This window comes from Panicum virgatum, chromosome 2N (assembly GCF_016808335.1).
Source record: "Panicum virgatum strain AP13 chromosome 2N, P.virgatum_v5, whole genome shotgun sequence".
Lineage (NCBI taxonomy): Eukaryota > Viridiplantae > Streptophyta > Magnoliopsida > Poales > Poaceae > Panicum > Panicum virgatum.
Genome location: NC_053146.1, coordinates 56,013,378 through 56,031,905, shown reverse-complemented (window position 1 = coordinate 56,031,905; position 18,528 = coordinate 56,013,378). Strand labels below are relative to the sequence as shown.

Genomic DNA, 18,528 nt, shown 5'->3' with positions numbered 1-18,528 from the left:
TAGGACCGGCAAAATCAACTCTGCCACTAATTTAAAAATATTAAATGTCCTAATTAGCTGATTATTGAAAATATTATTCTAGGATGGTTGGAGATGGACAAATTCATAGCACAGTTACTAAGATTGAAAACTAAGTAACCGTAACGGCTAAGTTTTATGGGATGAAACTCCTTTCTCATCATCGAAAACTTCTTTCTTCTCTTCTTCTCAATAGAAGAAAAAATGATGATATGATATAGAATTATATAACATAAACTCTCTATAAAACCGGTCTTATTTTCGTTAATTAGCAAGCTACTACTTGTTAGGATTTTCTGAGTTTCCTCAGCGGGATCCCTCATAGGAAGCAGGTTCTAAACGATGACAAAAAAGATTAAAAAAAAATCCCCTCCCCCTCCCCTCCCTCTCTTTTCTCCCCCCATCGCCGCCACCCTCTGACCAAACTCCCGATCCAGCAAGCGAGCGTCGCGCATCCGCCTCCACGCGATAAGCCGCGCCGGCCGCCGACGAGCCCCCACGGCGGCGCGGCCAGGGCTTCATCGAGCCCACGCCTTCGGCTGCTGACGAGGGCCGAAGCCGCCGAACCCCGATCCAGCAAGCGAGCGTCGCGCATCCGCCTCCACGCGACAAGCCCCACCGGCCGCCGACGATCCCCCACGGCGGCGCGGCCAGGGTTTCATCGAGCCCACGCCGTCGGCCGCCGACGAGCCCCAAAACCGCCGAACCCCGAGTCCCCGACGCTGCCAACCTCCGGCCGTCGTTTCCTCTATCCGCGGCTGTTTGTACACCGAGGTAAATTCGCACCCCGAACGCCCCGAGCCCTACCTCGAACCCTCCTCTTCCTTGCTGTATGGATCTGACGGATTGTGTGGTGGTCGTCATAGGCAGCCTCCGCCGCGCACTTCCGCCCACAACCTCCTCCCATCCAACCCCCATCTCCTGTCTCATAGGCACTAGAACGCAGATAGCTTCTGCAGCCGCTTGCCATTCTCCCTCTCCCCTTCCCACTGATTAATCGCCTTCTGTTCTCCCTTGCACATGCACGTGTTTGTTTTACTTCCACAATCCGCATAGCCCCAAACTTTCTTCTTGTCATATGATTTCCTTTGATTTCATCTTTAATTGATAAACTAGCGAAGTTAATTTAGTGTCTCACTTTGATTTCCACTAGAGGTCTTGCTGGTAGATGTTTAAGTCATGGATGCAATATGTTATCCAAAAAAAAAAACTGGGGTTCAAATCAACTGAGCCCCCTTGCTGCGGCGGGGCGGGAAATTTTTGCGGGTTCAGGCGTGCATCCAGTGGTGAGTGCATTGCATGACGCATTAGCCAGAAATGATGGATGCCCCAATGCCAGGTGTCTGCAAAAAGGCAGGCTGTGCCAGGAAACTTGCCCCTTTTATTGGTTTACCGGATGATGTGTGGGCATATGATTTATCTAATGCCCCTTTTATAATTGTTTCTAATTCAACAAGTGTAGTTTATCTCTCCTGTAATATTAAATTCAGTTGTGAAAAAAACTTTAGTCAATGCAAAAAATCATATCAGATAAGAACCAACGGCATCATGCATAAGTTTTATCTTAGGAACCAAACTATCTCAAAAGTTTCATGAAAGCAAAGTTCATAATGAAAACCTTTTTGGGTATGTAAAACATAATCTGATTCTTGAATCACATCTAGAAACTGAAAAGGACGATCCCCAAAGGAAGCGGTTACTCGTGGTTCTGAGCTGCCATTCATGCTATTCCTGCCCAATAGAGTGGGATTGATTGGGCAAGCACATTTTGCAAAACTCAGTCCGTATTATCATAGCCTTCTAGAATGACTGTTAGAGTGTTGAGGTGAACACATCTTTAATGCTATAGGTTAATTTTGGTGATTGACTTTTTCTAATTTTCAGAAAGAAAAACTTTTTTCCTTGTTATCATGGGTAACGCTTGCATGCAATTATTGCTGTTTTATTTTGTGAAAACTTGTAATTTACTCAGGTCCAAAAAATATTGATCTGCTTACAGGTTAACTATCACATTGAAGACTGAAGAGCCTCTTTAGCATGTCAATCATCCATAAAACTTAGGAAGTGGTGTTGAATATGTTAATATAGGAATCAAACCATCGGTTCAGGCGTGTTAACATGTTAAGGACAACAAAATCCTGATTACACATATAAGGTGCACATGCTAGCTGGCAATATGAACAATAACGATATAATTGATTTGATCTCGGATAGTGATGATGATTTTGACCAGCAGCCAGCTTCTACAATCACAAGATTTGGTCAGAATGGTGAAGGGCGTGGTCCAATCAGTTTTGAGGATGAGGATTGGCAGAGGGGTGCTCCTGCCTCATCTTCTTCAAGGCATACTCATAATAATAATGGTCAATACAGGACTCTACCACCATCTTTTACAAATGGTAGACCGACGGAGAGTGCTCGTTCTACTTTTGGTTCAGGGGACATGACTCATCCCCGTCCTTCTTATATGGCTGCACGACATGATTCTGCAAGGGACCTTTCTGCTTCGAACAGAGTTGACAGTGTAGGGGAAAGACACGCCAGTTCCGCTGCAGATGCAAATGACAATAACAAGAGGGTTCTTCCATCTTCTTTTTCCAATGGCAACACATCAAAATCTATGCATGCAAATGTTGCTAGTGCGACACGCAAGCTCCCACCACTTTCTACCGATAGAAATTCACAAGATCTGGGTGAAAACAGAATGGGAACAAATATGACCAATGGAAATGCGCATCCTTCATCTTCAAGGATGGCAAATGTGAGCAATAGCCAGAGAGAGAATGATGATGGTACGTACAGCTAGCCTCATGTTATTCTACTTTGGTAATTCCAAATGATGCTATCTGGTCCAGGTTTCCTGTAGCAAGATAAATGCTTATCCTCATTTAATATTGAGTTATTGACAGATGATGTTGTTGTTTATGGAGGCCCCTCTAGCTCAAATAGGGTACTGCCTTCATCGTTTGGTGTCAGCAATTCTAATAACAGTGAAGTTAACGGCTTTGGTGCACAAGGTCGCCTGAATCCAGAAAATAGGATTTTGGATTCTGATGAGAGAGCAGTATATCAAGAAGCCCTGCAGGTACAGTGTGACATGTAAATGCTGCTTGCTTCCTGCCCAGATAATAGTGTGACATGCTGAATCCAGTGGCAGTGTCTATACGCTCTAGTTATAAATTTCTTCCCTTTGTGAACTGTATCGCTGGCAATTTTTATACAATATAACTATCAATACTCTCTACACCTTGTGAATTACCTGACTTGACTTGGTAAATCAGTGGGGGATATCTACTATACTTTCCATCTTCACTGAAAACGATACTCTATAAATAGTTTCTACTGGATATAGAAAGAATCACATATAGTTACCTCATGTTTACATGTACCAGTATTATTTATTATTTAAAGCACTTCTTTCAAAGAAACAAAATGCATCTTCTAACCTTTTGAATTTGAATATGCACGAAATACTTATCTGTCATTTTTATCGGCTAATTGTTATGTTGTGGCACCAGTCAAATTATCTAAATTCTTTGCATGTTTATTTCTTTAAAAATTAAAAAGAAAGCGGGGTTGCGAAAATCTAGCATTTTTTAAAGCAGATCAGACTGTTGCTTTACAAATTTATTGTCTAATGGTTGATCTTTTCCCATTTTCTTTTATGTGACCTTGCCATATTTTCTGCTATTGAAAACGGAACAATATGTCCTGTTGCAACATGGTTAGAGAAATATAACTATACACCAAAATATTTGGAAGTGGTTTTACTTTTACCAATTAAGATTCCCATTTTTCATATACAATGCAAATGCCTGAAGGTTTGTGCATGCAGTGTGTCTTATCTTATGAGGTTCTCATTTTGCTCAAATTATTTTCTGATCCGTACTTCACTGAGAAACAAGTTCAACCTCCACCTTTTCACCAGTTCTGTAACAGAAAAGAATAATTTGAATTGGTGGCATAATACTTTATCCAATGAAGTCAGATTCTGTAAAGCTGATGGTACCTATTACTTATTTTAATCAGAATTGTTTTATAAACATCTTAGCAGTTATGAACTTATGATTGCCATTTACAAATCTAGTTTGAAGTATTACATCACTTTCTGTAGACACAAATGCTCATTTTGACTGTTGAAGAAGGCGTGTATATTTTTTTCTTTCATAATTAAGACATTTTGTTTACGTTTTTCTTTCTCAAATCATGGTATGTTTCCCCAGTAGGAATTATATCCTTAAGTAATCCAGGTAAAGCTGCTTTATCTATTGCCCATCAGTTTGACTCTGCTCTGTGAATGACATTGCTTTTCAAAATATGTTATGCAGCATATTAGTCGGGAAAAAAGGGAAGATGATCTGCCTGAGGGAGTGCTAACAGTACCTCTCCTTAAGCATCAGGTATATGAATCTTGTCGATCTTTCTATTATATGCCAGTTTCATACATGCTGGATATCATGTTCCTTACACAACTTTATTGCTTGAAAGAAAATGGCATTAGCTTGGATGGTTTCAAAGGAGAATAGCTCACATTGTGCTGGTGGGATTCTTGCGGATGACCAGGTTGTTTCTGATTTCCAACGTTGTTCGTGAGCAATTTATTCCTTAGCACATTTCTATTTTAACAGAAAAGCAGTTGTCATGTAACAGGGCCTTGGTAAAACTGTGTCTACAATTGCCCTTATACAAAAGGAGAGGAGTCAACAGTCTAAGTTCATGTCTGTTGATTCAGATCGTTTGAAATCTGAAGCACTAAATCTTGATGAAGATGATGAAGGAGAACAAACTGTGAATGATGAACCAAAGAATGACCAAGGTGCTATTTCATCGTCAACTGCTGCTGGTGTTATTAGTGTTGAGCCATGTGTCAGTCAACTCAATAATGTTCCGGATAAAATGGAAGAAAGAAAAGCTGATCGCAAAAAGAAGGCTAAAGCATGCACGTCATCTGTATCCACCACGCGGTCCATGACAAGGCCAGCTGCAGGTACTCTAGTTGTATGCCCTGCTAGCGTTCTTAAGCAGTGGGCTAGCGAATTGACTGACAAGGTTAGTGAAGGTGCTAAATTATCTGTTCTAGTCTACCATGGTGGTTTGAGGACCAAAAATCCAAGTGAGCTGGCAAAATACGATGTGGTTGTGACTACATATACAATTGTGGCCAATGAAGTACCTAAACAGATCGCTGATGATGACTCAGATCAAAAGAACAGTGAAGAACCATCAGCTGGCAATAAAAGAAAACCATCATCAAGTGCAAAGAGCAAGTCTAAGAAAAAGAAGAAGAGACTTGACTCAGACTTTGACCTTGACAGTGGCCCAATTGCGAGGGTACGGTGGTTTAGGGTTGTGCTTGATGAAGCTCAGACAATAAAAAACTACCGAACTATAGTGGCCAGAGCCTGTTGTGGGCTAAGAGCAAAAAGGAGATGGTGCTTATCAGGAACACCTATACAAAATGCAATTGATGAGCTGTTCAGCTATTTTCGTTTCTTGAAATATGATCCATATTCCACATTTAACTCATTTTGCACAATGATAAAGCACCCAATTGCCAGAGATGCAGTTCTTGGGTATAAGAAACTTCAAGCTGTGTTGAGGGTGGTTCTCCTGCGTCGTACAAAAGGTGATAAATGCATTTTTACTACGCATACCTATCTTCAGCTCTATTTTGAGGCTATTTATGTTAATTTAGTTTATATCACTGCACTTAAATCCTATTTTCTACTGCTGCTCATAGCATTATTTATTGCTACCGAACATGTGAAGAGGTTTATCGAAATTTGTTTCTGCATGTGGTTACATGTGTCTTTGGTTACATTCCGTTTCGGATAAATTCATTTAGAATATGAGCGTTGGAAAAACACTAACTATATCTTTAAGGCTTTAAGCTCCTTAACTGAGTTGAAGGTAGCAGAAAGCTATCATGTTTTAACTGAGTTGAAGATAGCAGAAAGCTATCATGTTTCTTGTTCTGCAAGTATTATAGAATCCCTTGCTATTTTATCAGACATTGTTGTCTTTTCTCTAGCCGATGCCAACTTGCTTGGGACTGAAAGGCTTTGTTGCTGTTGTCATCGACACCTTTTCTTTTCTACTTGTCTGTGTTCATTTGTTGCGTTATAACTCCTTTTGTTGAGTGCATGTGGACTTAGTTCTATGTTCCATTAGCTTAAAATCTATATTGATGATTGGGTGATATCTTTTTCATATAGAAACTCTGATCAATGGAGTACCAATCATAAATTTACCTCCGAAGACAATTAATCTGAATAAAGTAGATTTCTCACATGAGGAGCGGTCCTTCTATATGACACTGGAAGAACGTTCTCGGCAACAGTTCAAGGTTGGTTAAATCCTCAAACTCGAATTCCTTTTTGTTGTTGTTTTCTAGCCTTGATGCTGCTCTTTTTTCTCAAATCTTGTTGGTTAATCTTCAACATCTATTTGAATTGCCTTATGAGTTCAAGCTTCTTTTATACTTAATCCATACTTATTCCATTTGTTTCTGTAGATATAAATATGTAAAGTGTAGTAGTTTTGAGGTGGATTTTATTTCGATCATTAGTTAAATATTTGCATCTTATTTTGGTGATTGAAAATATTGAAAGCAATTGTCTGGATACTGATATGCTACCTGCTGATTTCAGGCATTCGCTGCGGCTGGGACACTCAAACAAAACTATGCAAACATCCTTTTAATGTTGTTACGGCTTCGGCAAGCCTGTGATCATCCCCTTCTTGTGAAGGGTAATCAGTCAGAATATGGAGGTGATGGTTCAATAGAAATGGCGAAGCAACTTCCAAAGGAAGTGGTGATAGATTTGCTTGCAAAGGTGGAAGTTGGATCTGCGCTTTGTACCTTATGCATTGTAAGCATTCTGATCTCTCACCACCATTTCGGTGCTCACCGTTTTCTATCTCCTTTTCCCTTTTTGGGTGTAATCATACTAATTTTTGTGTACTACTGAATGAGTCTTCCCCAAATATAGATTCTCTACATTAGCTCCACTTGAATTTGGGTATGTACACTTGTTTACTTTTTTAAAGTTCTAAAAAAAGATTCAAATATCTTTTTGTGCAAAAAATAAATTGATATATGCTTTCGCAAAGGAGTCTTCTCTATTGTCCTACATTTACAGTTCACATATGAGCATATTTTTGCACAAATATTTGTAGATTAACATTTTTAACATGATGCATCTTTATAATTTTGTTCAGAGAATTGAACAATCAAACTTAGGTCTACACCCACATATTAGAACTGCATTTCAAGTGAATCCACTTTTTTATGAATCTAGTCCATCCAAACCTCATCTAGCGGTTCATTTTAGATGTATATGCATCATTGGTCTACACCCACATATTAGAACTGCATTTCAAATGATTGGGTCAGGTTCAGGGGTCCAGGTCTAACCTTGCCTAGGATAATTGGACCAGGTAGCACACATTTAGTCAAGATCTTTCTCGTTTTCTGCGTGCACATGCTATTGCAATCACTGATATCGTTCGAATTTTCATTTTTGTTTTTTTCTCTCAAAAAAACCATGTTGCACTTGTAGGTCCTTCAATCTCATTTTTCATGCCTGCAACCAAATTATGTTTTTTGCAGGACCCACCTGAGGATGCTGTTGTGACGATTTGTGGTCATGTTTTCTGCTATCAATGTATACATGAACGGATAACGACCGATGAGAATATGTGTCCTGCCCCTAATTGCAGTAAAACATTAAGTCTTGAATCATTATTTTCGTCAGGTGCATTAAGGATTTGCATCTCTGGCAAATCTAGTTCTGCAGGAACAAGTTCATCAGCGGATAATGAGTCATCTTCAATCAGTCAAAGCAGCTACGTCTCCTCCAAGATACAAGCAGCAATTGATATACTAAATTCTATCATCAACACAGATGCCCTTACTGAAAGTGATACTATGGAATCAAATCGGAGTCGAGTAGCCCCAGCGAAAGCAATTGTCTTCTCTCAGTGGACTGGCATGTTGGATTTGCTGGAGCTTTCACTGAATACCAATCTTATACAGTACAGGAGACTAGATGGAACGATGTCTCTCAACTTAAGAGATAAAGCAGTGAAGGATTTTAACACTGACCCAGAGGTAGGTTTATTCTGTTTGTTCCTTTTACGCCTTAATTTCTTTAAAGTTTGCAGACATTAAGTCAATATCTGTACTAAAAAGGACCTTTTTCCTCTTTTCTCCAGGTCAGAGTTATGATTATGTCACTGAAAGCCGGTAATCTTGGCCTCAACATGGTTGCTGCTTGCCACGTAATTCTCCTTGATCTCTGGTGGAATCCTTATGCCGAGGACCAGGCAGTGGATAGGGCACATAGAATTGGGCAGACTCGTCCTGTTACTGTATCTCGTTTGACTGTTAAAGATACAGTGGAAGATCGTATTTTAGCACTACAGGTAAACTCTGAAAATTTGTTTAGATGCATTCTCAACTATTATAGGTCATGCACCTAACTATTGTTCTTATAGTTTTGTTTAGAGTATGAGAATTATGCAATACAATCAGATGCTATTTAGGTTTTTCAAGATAATCCTTCCGTCCACAAATGTAATCACTTTAGGGGATCAACATGATCACTGATATACTGCTTCGACCAATAATAACTATAAAAATATATTAGTTCAAATAGAAAGAGTTCCATATATAGTTGTTTTCACAATGAATCTAGTAGTATCATTTCTGTCTTGTCAATTTTATGAATTTTTTGTAGTCAAAGTTAAAAATGTCGCACTTAGGATAAATTTTTAAAGTGCTTATACTTGTGGATTCGAGGGCTATAAATTAGCGAAAAGGGCTGCAAAGTGAGCTGTGAGTGTAGCAAAGGGTAAGGTGTACGGTGACCTGTACCAGCGACTAGGCACGAAGGAAGGGGAGAAGGACATTTATAGGATGGCTAGGATCCGCGAGAGAAAGACACGGGACATCAACCAAATCAAGTGCATCAAGGATGGGACAGATCGACTTCTAGTGAAGAATGACGAGATCAAGGGCAGATGGCGAGAGTACTTCGACAAACTGTTTAATGGGAAGAATGAGGGCACTACCTTTGAGCTAGATGACTCTTTTGACGATACCAACAGACGTTTTGTGAGGAGATTTCAGGAGGCAGAGATCGGGGAGGCTGTGAAGAGGATGAAGGGCGGTAAAGCGATGGGTCCTGATGGTACCCCCATTGAGGTGTGGAGATGCCTAGGTGACAGAGCGATAGTATGGTTAACTAAGTTTTTTAACCTTATTTTTCGGTCAAACAAGATGCCTGAAGAATGGAGAAGTATATTAGTACCGATTTTCAAAAACAAAGGAGACGTTCAGAGTTGTACTAACTACCGTGGGATTAAGCTGATGAGCCATACGATGAAGCTCTGGGAGAAGGTTATCGAGCACCGCCTAAGAAGAGTGACAAGTGTGACCCAAAACCAGTTTGGGTTCATGCCTGGAAGGTCGACTATGGAGGCAATTTTTCTAATACGACAATTGATGGAGAGATATAGGGAGCAGAAGAAGGACTTGCACATGGTTTTTATTGACCTCGAGAAGGCGTATGACAAAGTACCGAGAAATGTCATGTGGTGGGCCTTGGAGAAGCACAAAGTCCCAACTAAGTACATTATCCTCATCAAGGATATGTACAAGGATGCGATGACGTTTGTCCGTACATGTGGTGGCGACACCACTGATTTTCCTATTAACATAGGCCTACATCAGGGGTCGGCATTGAGCCCTTATTTATTTGCTTTGGTTATGGATGAGGTCACAAGGGACATACAAGGTGATATCCCTTGGTCTATGCTCTTTGCTGATGATGTGGTGCTTGTGGATGAGAGTAGAGAAGGGGTAAATAGGAAGTTAGAGCTATGGAGACGCACGTTAGAGTCAAAAGGGTTCAGACTTAGTAGGACCAAGACCGAGTACATGAGGTGCGATTTTAGCGCATCTAGGCATGTGGGTGGTGACGTTAGTCTCGATGGGCAAGTGGTGGCCCATAAGGACACTTTTCGGTATTTAGGTTCGATGCTACAAAAGGATGGCGATATTGATGAAGATGTTAGACATAGAATCTCAGCTGGCTGGTTGAAATGGCATCAAGCTTCTGTTGTCCTTTGTGATAGGAGGGTGCCACAAAAGCTAAAAGGTAAGTTCTATAGGACATCGATTTGTCCGGCGATGTTATACGGTGCTGAATGTTGGTCTACAAAAAGGCGACATGTCCAGCAACTGAGTGTAGCAGAGATGCGGATGTTACGGTGGTTTTGCAGGCACACAAGGAGGGATAGAGTCCGGAACGAAGCTATTCAGGAAAGTGTAGGGGTGGCACCAATTGAGGAGAAGCTTACTCAACATCGGTTGAGATGGTTTGGACATGTCCAACGGAGGCCTCCGGAGGCGCCAGTGCGTAGTGGGATGCTAAAGCGTGTTGATAAGTTAAAGAGGGGTAGAGGTAGACCTAAACTGACTTGGGAGGAGTCGGTTAAGAGAGACCTTAAAGATTGGGATATCTCAGAGGAGTTAGCTTTTGATAGGAGCGCTTGGAGACCAGCTATCAACGTGCCTGAACCATGACCTTTGTATCTTTTGGGTTTCATTTCTAGTCTATCCCAACTCGCTTGGGACAATAGGCTATGTTGTTGTTGTTGTTGCTGCTGCTGCTTATACTTGTGGATGGAGGGAATGCTTACTATATTCAATGTTTAGTTGGTTGTCCAATCTGGTTTGTGTGAAAATTGTTTGGTAGGTGCTCAAATCATGTCCAGCTTTTCATTGAATCATGTCTAGAAAATTGTTTGATGGCTAAGAAATGAAACAGGATAGTGAATGAAACTGATTGCTTTATCAATGCAAATTGATCTTTGAGAACTTTAAGTTAGCTGAGAATGGTGTAAAGAGAACCAAACGGCAGCTCAGGTTTACTATGCCACTTACTGCTACCCTCCTTAGAGCTGAAGGGCTATATTCTACTTAGCAATTCTGGACTATTATACTTGTAGTTCTGATTAAGTCCGCATCGTGGAACCAACCTTGGTACTAATATGACTTGTAAGATTTACTGCCTTATTTCTTATCCACATGTTCCCATTGAACAGGAGGAAAAGAGAGCTATGGTCAGCTCTGCTTTTGGGGAAGACAAATCCGGTGGCCACACAACTCGGCTCACTGTGGAAGACCTGCGGTACCTATTTAAGATATGATTTGGAGGGACCCTTGGATGCCTCTGGTGACAGACAGCCGGATGGCATTCTGTACCTTGTAGTCTTAATCTGGCAAAAGCGACGCTTGTTTCACCATTGCGAGTATCTTGGAGCTGAGGCACGGTGGCCTGTGGGTCCATATCCCCTTTCCCGCCCCCTGCCACAGCTCCGGTTTTGCCCCGCTCAGATGGCTAGATGTGTAACTTTTGAGCTAGATAGCCTGTGTAATATTACCCCCAGGCTTGTAGGAGAGTTCTGCTATACTGTCCCATTCTCCCGGTGATAAGTCTGGAGGACCAGCTCGGTGTATATATTCACCTTAGTGTTGCTAACTCGCTGTGCTGTTTGAACTCGGAGAAATCAGATATGTTTGCTGTACTGCAGCTGCACCAACTGGCAGTCAGAGGTCCCTTGTACAGAAAATCATTTGCCATTGTGCAGTGTAACAAGGACCCGCCGGCGCGAGCCGAGCATCGGTTACCTAAGCTGGTGGGTCCACTTATTCCGGGCCCCATGAATCAGCCACTTGCCCGCATGGACCGATGCCGCATGAATCGGCGATGCGTACGCGTTTATAAAACGTGATTTCTCGTCTTCCACCACCTCCAGTTTTTTATATAAAAAAACACCTCCAGTTTGAATTTCAAATTTCTTCCTCCAATAACGCTGCCAGCCTCCGGCGAAGCCCAAAGTCCAGGTACATGCCCAAGGCGAAGCGCAGCCCCGCCTCCCGGCTCTCCGGCGGCACGTCCACCCCCGCTGCCGAACCCAGCTTTCCACCTGCTGTTGCTCGCGTGATTCAGGCTGTGTTTAGTTAAAAAATCTCTCACTCCAAACTTTACTATTCATCTATCACATCAAATCTTTTGCCTCATGCATGAAGTACTAAATGTAGATAAATAAAAAAACTAATTATATAGTTTTGATGTACGTTGCGAGACGAATCTTTTGAGCGTAGTTAGCCTATGATAGGACAATATTTATTACAAACAAACGAAAAATACTACAGTATGCTACAGTATCCGATGTGACCCTTTTTACCACTTTTTGCGGATCTAAACACAACCTCAGATGCAGACCAGCAGGGGGGTTAGCTCTGCTATACATATAATATATAATATAAATGGTTCGATTGAGAGGTAATAAGAGCCTGTTTGGCAGAGTTCCAGCTCCGATTTCTTTAGTGGAGCGGCTTCTTTAGTGGAGTTGAAGTCATTTTAGAAAACGTTTGGCAAAACGGCTTCATTTATTGGATTGAAGTTGTAAAATGTCTAAACTACCCTTCCCTATATTTTTACTTTTTGCTTTTTCTTTTTATGTTTTCCTTTATTTTTCTTCCTATTTCTTTTCTTTTCTTTTCCCCTCTCATTCTCTCTCCTTATCCATTCAAGGGGCATCCTCACGGCTGCAGTTGCCTCTGCCTGCGGGCTGCTCGGCGCCTGCCAGAGCTGCGCCTGCCTGCGAGCTGCTGCTCTGCCGCCGCTGCTTCTGCCTGCTAGCTGCTCCGCCGCTGCTGCTCCTGCCTGCAGGCTGTCTGGAGCTCCGCCTAGGAGCGGCGGCGTGGCGACGTTGGTTGAGGCCGGCGCCGCGCGCGAGGAGGGAGATGCCCAGCGCCGCCCGCGAGGAGGCGGATGGCCGCCGCCGCCGCCGCCGCGAGCTCCCACCTGCTCGCCGCCCATCTCCCACCGACCGCCCTCCTCTGCCGCGGTTGCCGCCCGCAGTCCACGCCCGTCGAGCGTCGGCCACCCCGGCGAGTCCCACCCGAGGGCAGGGCTGGGAAAAGGTGCCGAGGAGCTGCTCGGAGCCGGCCGGAGCCACGTTTTTGTGGCTCCGCCTCGCCCGAAGTGCTCCAGTCACCAGGATTTTAGGGACTTGGAGCCGGAACCGGCCGTGGAGCACGCCATTTGGCAGGGCTCCGGGTGAAGCTGGTTTTGGAGTCGGTGTTGCAATACATATTGTCTACATAAATGAATAGCTAGTTCTACTGGTCTCTGCGTGAGTTTTAGGCCCTGTTTGGCTCCTAGACTTTTTTCATAAGTCCCTATCAAATCAAAAAGAATCTTATTATTTTATAGTATTAAATAAAATCTGTTTATAATTATTTTTTGACAGTTGAATGCTAATTTGCGAGACGAATATAATGAGCCTAATTAATTCATAATTTGCTACAGTGATGCTACAATGACCATTCGCTAATCATAGATTAATATACCTCATTAGATTCGTCTCGCAGTTTAGCCTCAGGGTTCTGCAGTTAGTTTTATAATTAATATTTATTTAATACTTATAAATACTAAAAAGTTCCAGAGACTTGAAAAAAGTCCCTGGAACCAAACAGGGCCTTATTTGCACCCACAACCATCATATATATAGTCCAACATGTATGCATGATAGCCCCTGATGATAGCAGCAAGGACCTCCTCCATGCAAAAACCAATAGATGCACATCATGCACTGCCTTCCTTCTTCATCTCGGCAGCCACCTTGAGAACAGCCGGGATGTGGGTGTTGAACAAGTAGAGTCTCCAGTTGATGCAGTTGGGATCAAAGTTAAACGCGTATCCATCACCATGCCCTGCACCTGTCGTCCCCCACAGCTTCCTCAGGTTCGTGTCATCAAAGCTTCACACATAGATCATCATCCAAATCAGGAGAAAAAGGAAACTAAAATTAAGCTAGCATTACAGTTGGTAGATCACACAGAGAATCAATCCATGGGCGTCCACCCCGATCTCTTCAGCAGAATTAGCAGCGAAGACCTTTGTCTCTTTGAGGGAAACAATATATAATAAGATGGTAGTTTGTAAAGCTCACCATCCCTTGAAGAAGACATATGGGGCATAAAGCTTGGCCATAAACATCAAGTAATTCAAGCTTCTGTTGAGCTTGTTGTGATGCTCCGTGAAGCGCCCGCAGAGTAACAAACAATTCGCTAGATAAAGCACCTGAGACATTTCCAGGTCATCATCATCACCACATGATCTAGATGAATCAGGGCATTGAATTGTGGTTAATAGAAGAAAGAGAAATAAGTACCTGGAGTGGTGTCTGATATGCTAGAACCATATACGCATGGAAATACGCATATCTGCTGAACACTAGAGGCCTTTTATGTTTGACCGTCCTATTGTCAGTGCCCACACGAGGATTCATCAAGCAGTAGGCATACGTCGATTCCTCTAGAAGATTGCACGACAGTGGATTCTGGAGTGCCGAGGTCACATGATAGACTACTTGAGTTCCCGCGCGGTCGTAGTGAGTGGCCATGGCTACCAGAGTAGCATTGACCACCATGTCTCCGGGTATCTGTCAGATTTAAGCATGCATTTCCTTGGAATCAAGAGTGCACATATACTGACTTTGCATAACGTCTCAGTAAATGCTCGATTAACAGTGACGATAGGTCTGAGGCGTTTGCTATGACTGCCACAGAAAATCAATTTTGACCGCCTCAATTAAATTTACAGTAGTAGTGTCTGACATATTGCATATATATATGATTATCACTGACCGAATCAAGTATGGGGCCGCCTATGAAACATGGAAGCTTTTGCTCGTAACAAGCAGCAATCGTGACATCCATTGTCCTGCAACCAAAATAATAGCTTTTGAGGGTAGGTCCTGCCAGATCTACAGTTTCACTTCAGATCTTGGTAATTGGTGAGTCAATCAGGAGAAGCAATTAGCTAGCTTTTGATGCGGCGACTTTGACCTTTTCTTTTGGTGTGTTCTGGGGCAAAGTCCATTTCCTCCTACATTATTCCAGTGGTGAAGGGTTGTAAGCTTGTGTTGTTTGGAATGCTCCCCAGCCGATTCAGAGGTTACTAGATCTTGTTGCTAGCAGCGGGTGGTTTAATCTTTGCAGGTTTCATTTTCCTTTACTGCTTTTTCAATGCAGTCTTCAAGCTCTGATAGGTGGTGAACAATTGAAGGAATAAGGGAACTAGAAGTTTTTTATTTAATTTTATTTTGTACAGGTCATTTTGTACAGATTTGTCCTTATTTTATATTAGATATCTATTGTTTTCCTTGATAAATATATATATAAGATATGATACACTCTTTGAGTGTCTTTCTAAAAAAAAGATATACAGAAAAATCATATTTTGCTTGGGATTTATTTTTATTTCTTCCACTTGTGGGGAAACAATCTGGACTCGTTGTTTTCTTTTACAAGATAATATTTATTAGTTTATTTATTTATGATAAGAAGATATGCACTTGATTTGACTATGGCTTTATGTGAATCAGCCAGTACATAGATGTGTGTATATATACAGTATAAATCTCCTTGCTTCCCAAAAAGAGGTATATATATATATTCATATAAGTACCTGATTCCTTCTATCCATCCGGGAAATGGATCCTGAAAAGTGCTTATTACAATGCTTGGTCGCACTATGACAACAGGGAGGTCTCCTCTCCTAGCGCCAATCACCATCTCTCCCATAGCCTTGGTGAACGCGTAGACATTGGGCCACCCGAAGTACTTGGCCCTTCAATTCAAGACAGCATTGTCTCTCAAGTGAGATGTACTTACAAGTGAACAAAAGTTTTCTATTTGTAACGAATAACGCGCATGATGCATGAATGACAGGATTTTGATGCGCATATATACCTCTTCAAGCCGAGTTCCTTCATGGCTACCTTTTGTAGCTGCTGATGAGAGGCATCATCAGCACCGGAGCGCGCCGTCACAAGTTTCTCTTTGACCTCGTTGGCTAACTCGAGCTCAGCTTCAATGTCGATGAGGCGACCCTTCTCCAGCGCTCGACCCATCTGCAGCGGTTTCTCCAGTATCCGGCCTTTCTGCTTATTACCGGCTACATAAGCTGTTCGATCAAGGAATTATAATTTGCACGCGGTACGGTTCCATTCCCACATTTCTACTTATAATCTTCACTTTCCGATACTAATAACTTACCGGTGGAAATATGAAGGAGCAACTTGAGATTAGAGCACTGCTTTGCGAAGTTGCATACGTGAACGGCTCCGAAGGTGTTGGATGCCATGGCAACATCATACCTGCTAGGGGATGCAGCATGAGTATGCAGCTCAGCTATCTCTTTTTGCAGCTATAGGGATATGTACCCGTCACAAAAGTTCCCGGATCGATAGGTCGAGTAACGTGAAACGTGGTACGTTGTTTTAGAGTGATTTAACACTATTGGAACGAAAATGTACCCGCGTTCCCGATACGGGATCTCGACGTTCCCGGTACGGTACCGGAAACGTGGGCACTGTACCACGTTCCATGTGACTGTGACGTGTACCTCTCGTAGAAATTAGTGATCGCAGCTCCGTTGACGATGATGTCGACCTCCTCAGCCAATTGCTTGGCCCGGGTGCTCTCAAGCCCAAGACCCTCGTGTGTCATGTCCCCGGCCAAAGGGGATACCTTCTCTTGGACCAAGGACTGGAAGGCAGCTCCGTGTTTCTCCCGCAGAACGCTGAACAGCTCTTTCCCTACAATCTGTCGACATGGTGATTGAGGCGTGAATAATAGAAAGAGAACACGATCGACATACTTTATACTTATATGAATGCATCATGCACAAGCACAATTAGGAATACAGCCATACCTCTTGGAGCACACGCTTGTGGGCAGCCGCGTCGTCGGGCGCCCGCACCAGCAGGTAGAGCCTCTTCACGCCCGGCTGAACTCGCAGGATCTTCTCCACCAGCACTGCAAGCACAGGGTACAGCAGATTAGAATTACTATTCCAATTTTAATCTGTAGTGTCTAGATCGATCGATGTGAGTTACGTTTTCCCAGGAAGCCGGTGGAGCCGGTGATGAGGATGGTCCTGTCCTTGAAACACCCTGCGACCTTAGCAGCGTCCATGGCTGCCCGCCGGCCTGACGATTTTTATATGCTTGTGGTAGATATGCGTGTGATCAAGCTCTTGCCTTGTGTCTTGGTGTCGAGCCGTGCCAAGTCCACACACATATATATCATCATGCAGCAAAGCGTATAGATCGCCGCGTTTCGTTCTCTTCTTTATTTGGGGCCATTAAAGCGTATGGGTGTCGCGATTGTACAAGTTGTTTTGACTTTTTGGATACACCGTTCTTACTATATATGCACACGTAAGCGTATACGTAAAGGTAATGACTTTGTTCTGGTTTGGCCGTGCAATTGCGCTATTGCACGACCGTCTAATTTTTTCATCCATCCTGCGTGCAATATTTATCTAGTGGGCACATACAAGCAATTTTTTTTAAAAAAATTAGAAGTTTTAAACCATATGCATGTGTAAAGTTTATGGTGCCACAAGTGCTATGCAACATATGTGTGCGGGCAGTCGACTGTGGAGAAATCAGATTGGATAATATCCTAAAAATGAAAGTTCATTGATTAGGTAGTTTCGATTGCCGTACAGACAAGCTAATTTACGGTCAGGGTTAACTTTACCGGTAAGAGAAAAAAAACGAAGGTTCTGATGAACACATTTATCAGATTTCTCAAAAAAATATCAGAAAAAATTCCTTAATCCTACACAAATAATCTAGACAATTTCCAAACAATCTAATATGAAATATAAGACATCACAATACATATAAACGAGAAGATATATGGGCTAGGAGGAAAGGATGGGTACGGATTCAAAATTACTGAGTATTTTTATCTAACCTTTCACCATCGATAAACACAATTATATATATATATATTTTATTTTTTTCGTCGATACAGCCATAAATTAGCCATGTCCATATCTAGATACATAATATAATAAAATCTATGTATCTATGTAGGTATACTTAAATGATTTATAATTTCAAACGGTAGGAGCAGGCTTTTCCTTTTCCCTTTAATGCTAGCTGCTAGCTGCTAACTGCTAACTGCCCGCGAGATTATCGCGTATGGGTCATGTGGGGAGCCTTAATGCCTGCTATGCGCTATCACGAGTCCACGACAGCTCGACCGTGCGCGGCCAGCCGCAGGTTACACCGTACCACGCGGCGAGGAATCATCCACCCGCTCCTAGAGAGGGAGCCTAGTGTGCGGCACGTGTGGAATCCGCGGCCCGCGTCGGCGGCGGACCCCGCGGTGCGGCCGGCGGCTCCACAGCCTCCACGGCACGCGTGGCCGCAATAGAGCATGCGCGCGCGTACCATCGGGAGCCGAGGAGCGAGCGACAACGACCGCGCCGCGTCTACCCGGCCGGCCGGAGCCGAGGAGCGAGCGACAACGACCGCGCCGCGTCTACCCGGCCGGCCGGCCGTTTGCAAGAGCAAGTTTAGTGATTTCGCTGCTCACGGGCGTCTGGGGCTCCACCTCGGATGACGCTG

General features: G+C 42.9%; 2 protein-coding genes across 4 annotated transcripts; one reads left to right on the top strand and one right to left on the bottom strand.

Annotated features, from left to right (window-relative positions):
• The first annotated feature begins 376 nt into the window (after positions 1-376).
• LOC120658273 (helicase-like transcription factor CHR28) lies at positions 377-11,658 on the top strand. Of its 2 annotated transcripts, none has more exons than XM_039936513.1 (11): positions 377-792; positions 2,018-2,810; positions 2,928-3,103; positions 4,347-4,418; positions 4,507-4,581; positions 4,669-5,644; positions 6,234-6,364; positions 6,669-6,890; positions 7,631-8,131; positions 8,236-8,445; positions 11,131-11,658. In XM_039936513.1, the coding sequence occupies exons 2-11, from the start codon at positions 2,180-2,182 to the stop codon at positions 11,233-11,235; spliced, it is 3,099 nt and encodes a 1,032-aa protein (XP_039792447.1). In that variant the 5' UTR covers positions 377-792; positions 2,018-2,179; the 3' UTR covers positions 11,236-11,658. The 2 variants fall into 2 exon arrangements, with proteins under 2 accessions (XP_039792447.1, XP_039792448.1); XM_039936514.1 differs by having other exon boundaries at positions 406-792; positions 2,949-3,103; positions 11,131-11,651.
• Positions 11,659-12,201: 543 nt separating this feature from the next.
• LOC120658335 (alcohol-forming fatty acyl-CoA reductase-like) lies at positions 12,202-17,169 on the bottom strand. Of its 2 annotated transcripts, XR_005668594.1 has the most exons (11): positions 17,002-17,169; positions 16,818-16,921; positions 16,509-16,708; positions 16,160-16,260; positions 15,854-16,067; positions 15,570-15,731; positions 14,747-14,822; positions 14,272-14,541; positions 14,050-14,180; positions 13,581-13,857; positions 12,202-13,240 (listed from the first exon to the last, which is right to left on the bottom strand). XR_005668594.1 is itself a non-coding variant. In XM_039936596.1 (10 exons), the coding sequence occupies exons 1-10, from the start codon at positions 17,078-17,080 to the stop codon at positions 13,683-13,685; spliced, it is 1,512 nt and encodes a 503-aa protein (XP_039792530.1). In that variant the 5' UTR covers positions 17,081-17,169; the 3' UTR covers positions 13,494-13,682. The 2 variants fall into 2 exon arrangements, 1 of the variants encoding a protein (XP_039792530.1); XM_039936596.1 differs by lacking the exon at positions 12,202-13,240 and having other exon boundaries at positions 13,494-13,857.
• Positions 17,170-18,528: the final 1,359 nt, after the last annotated feature.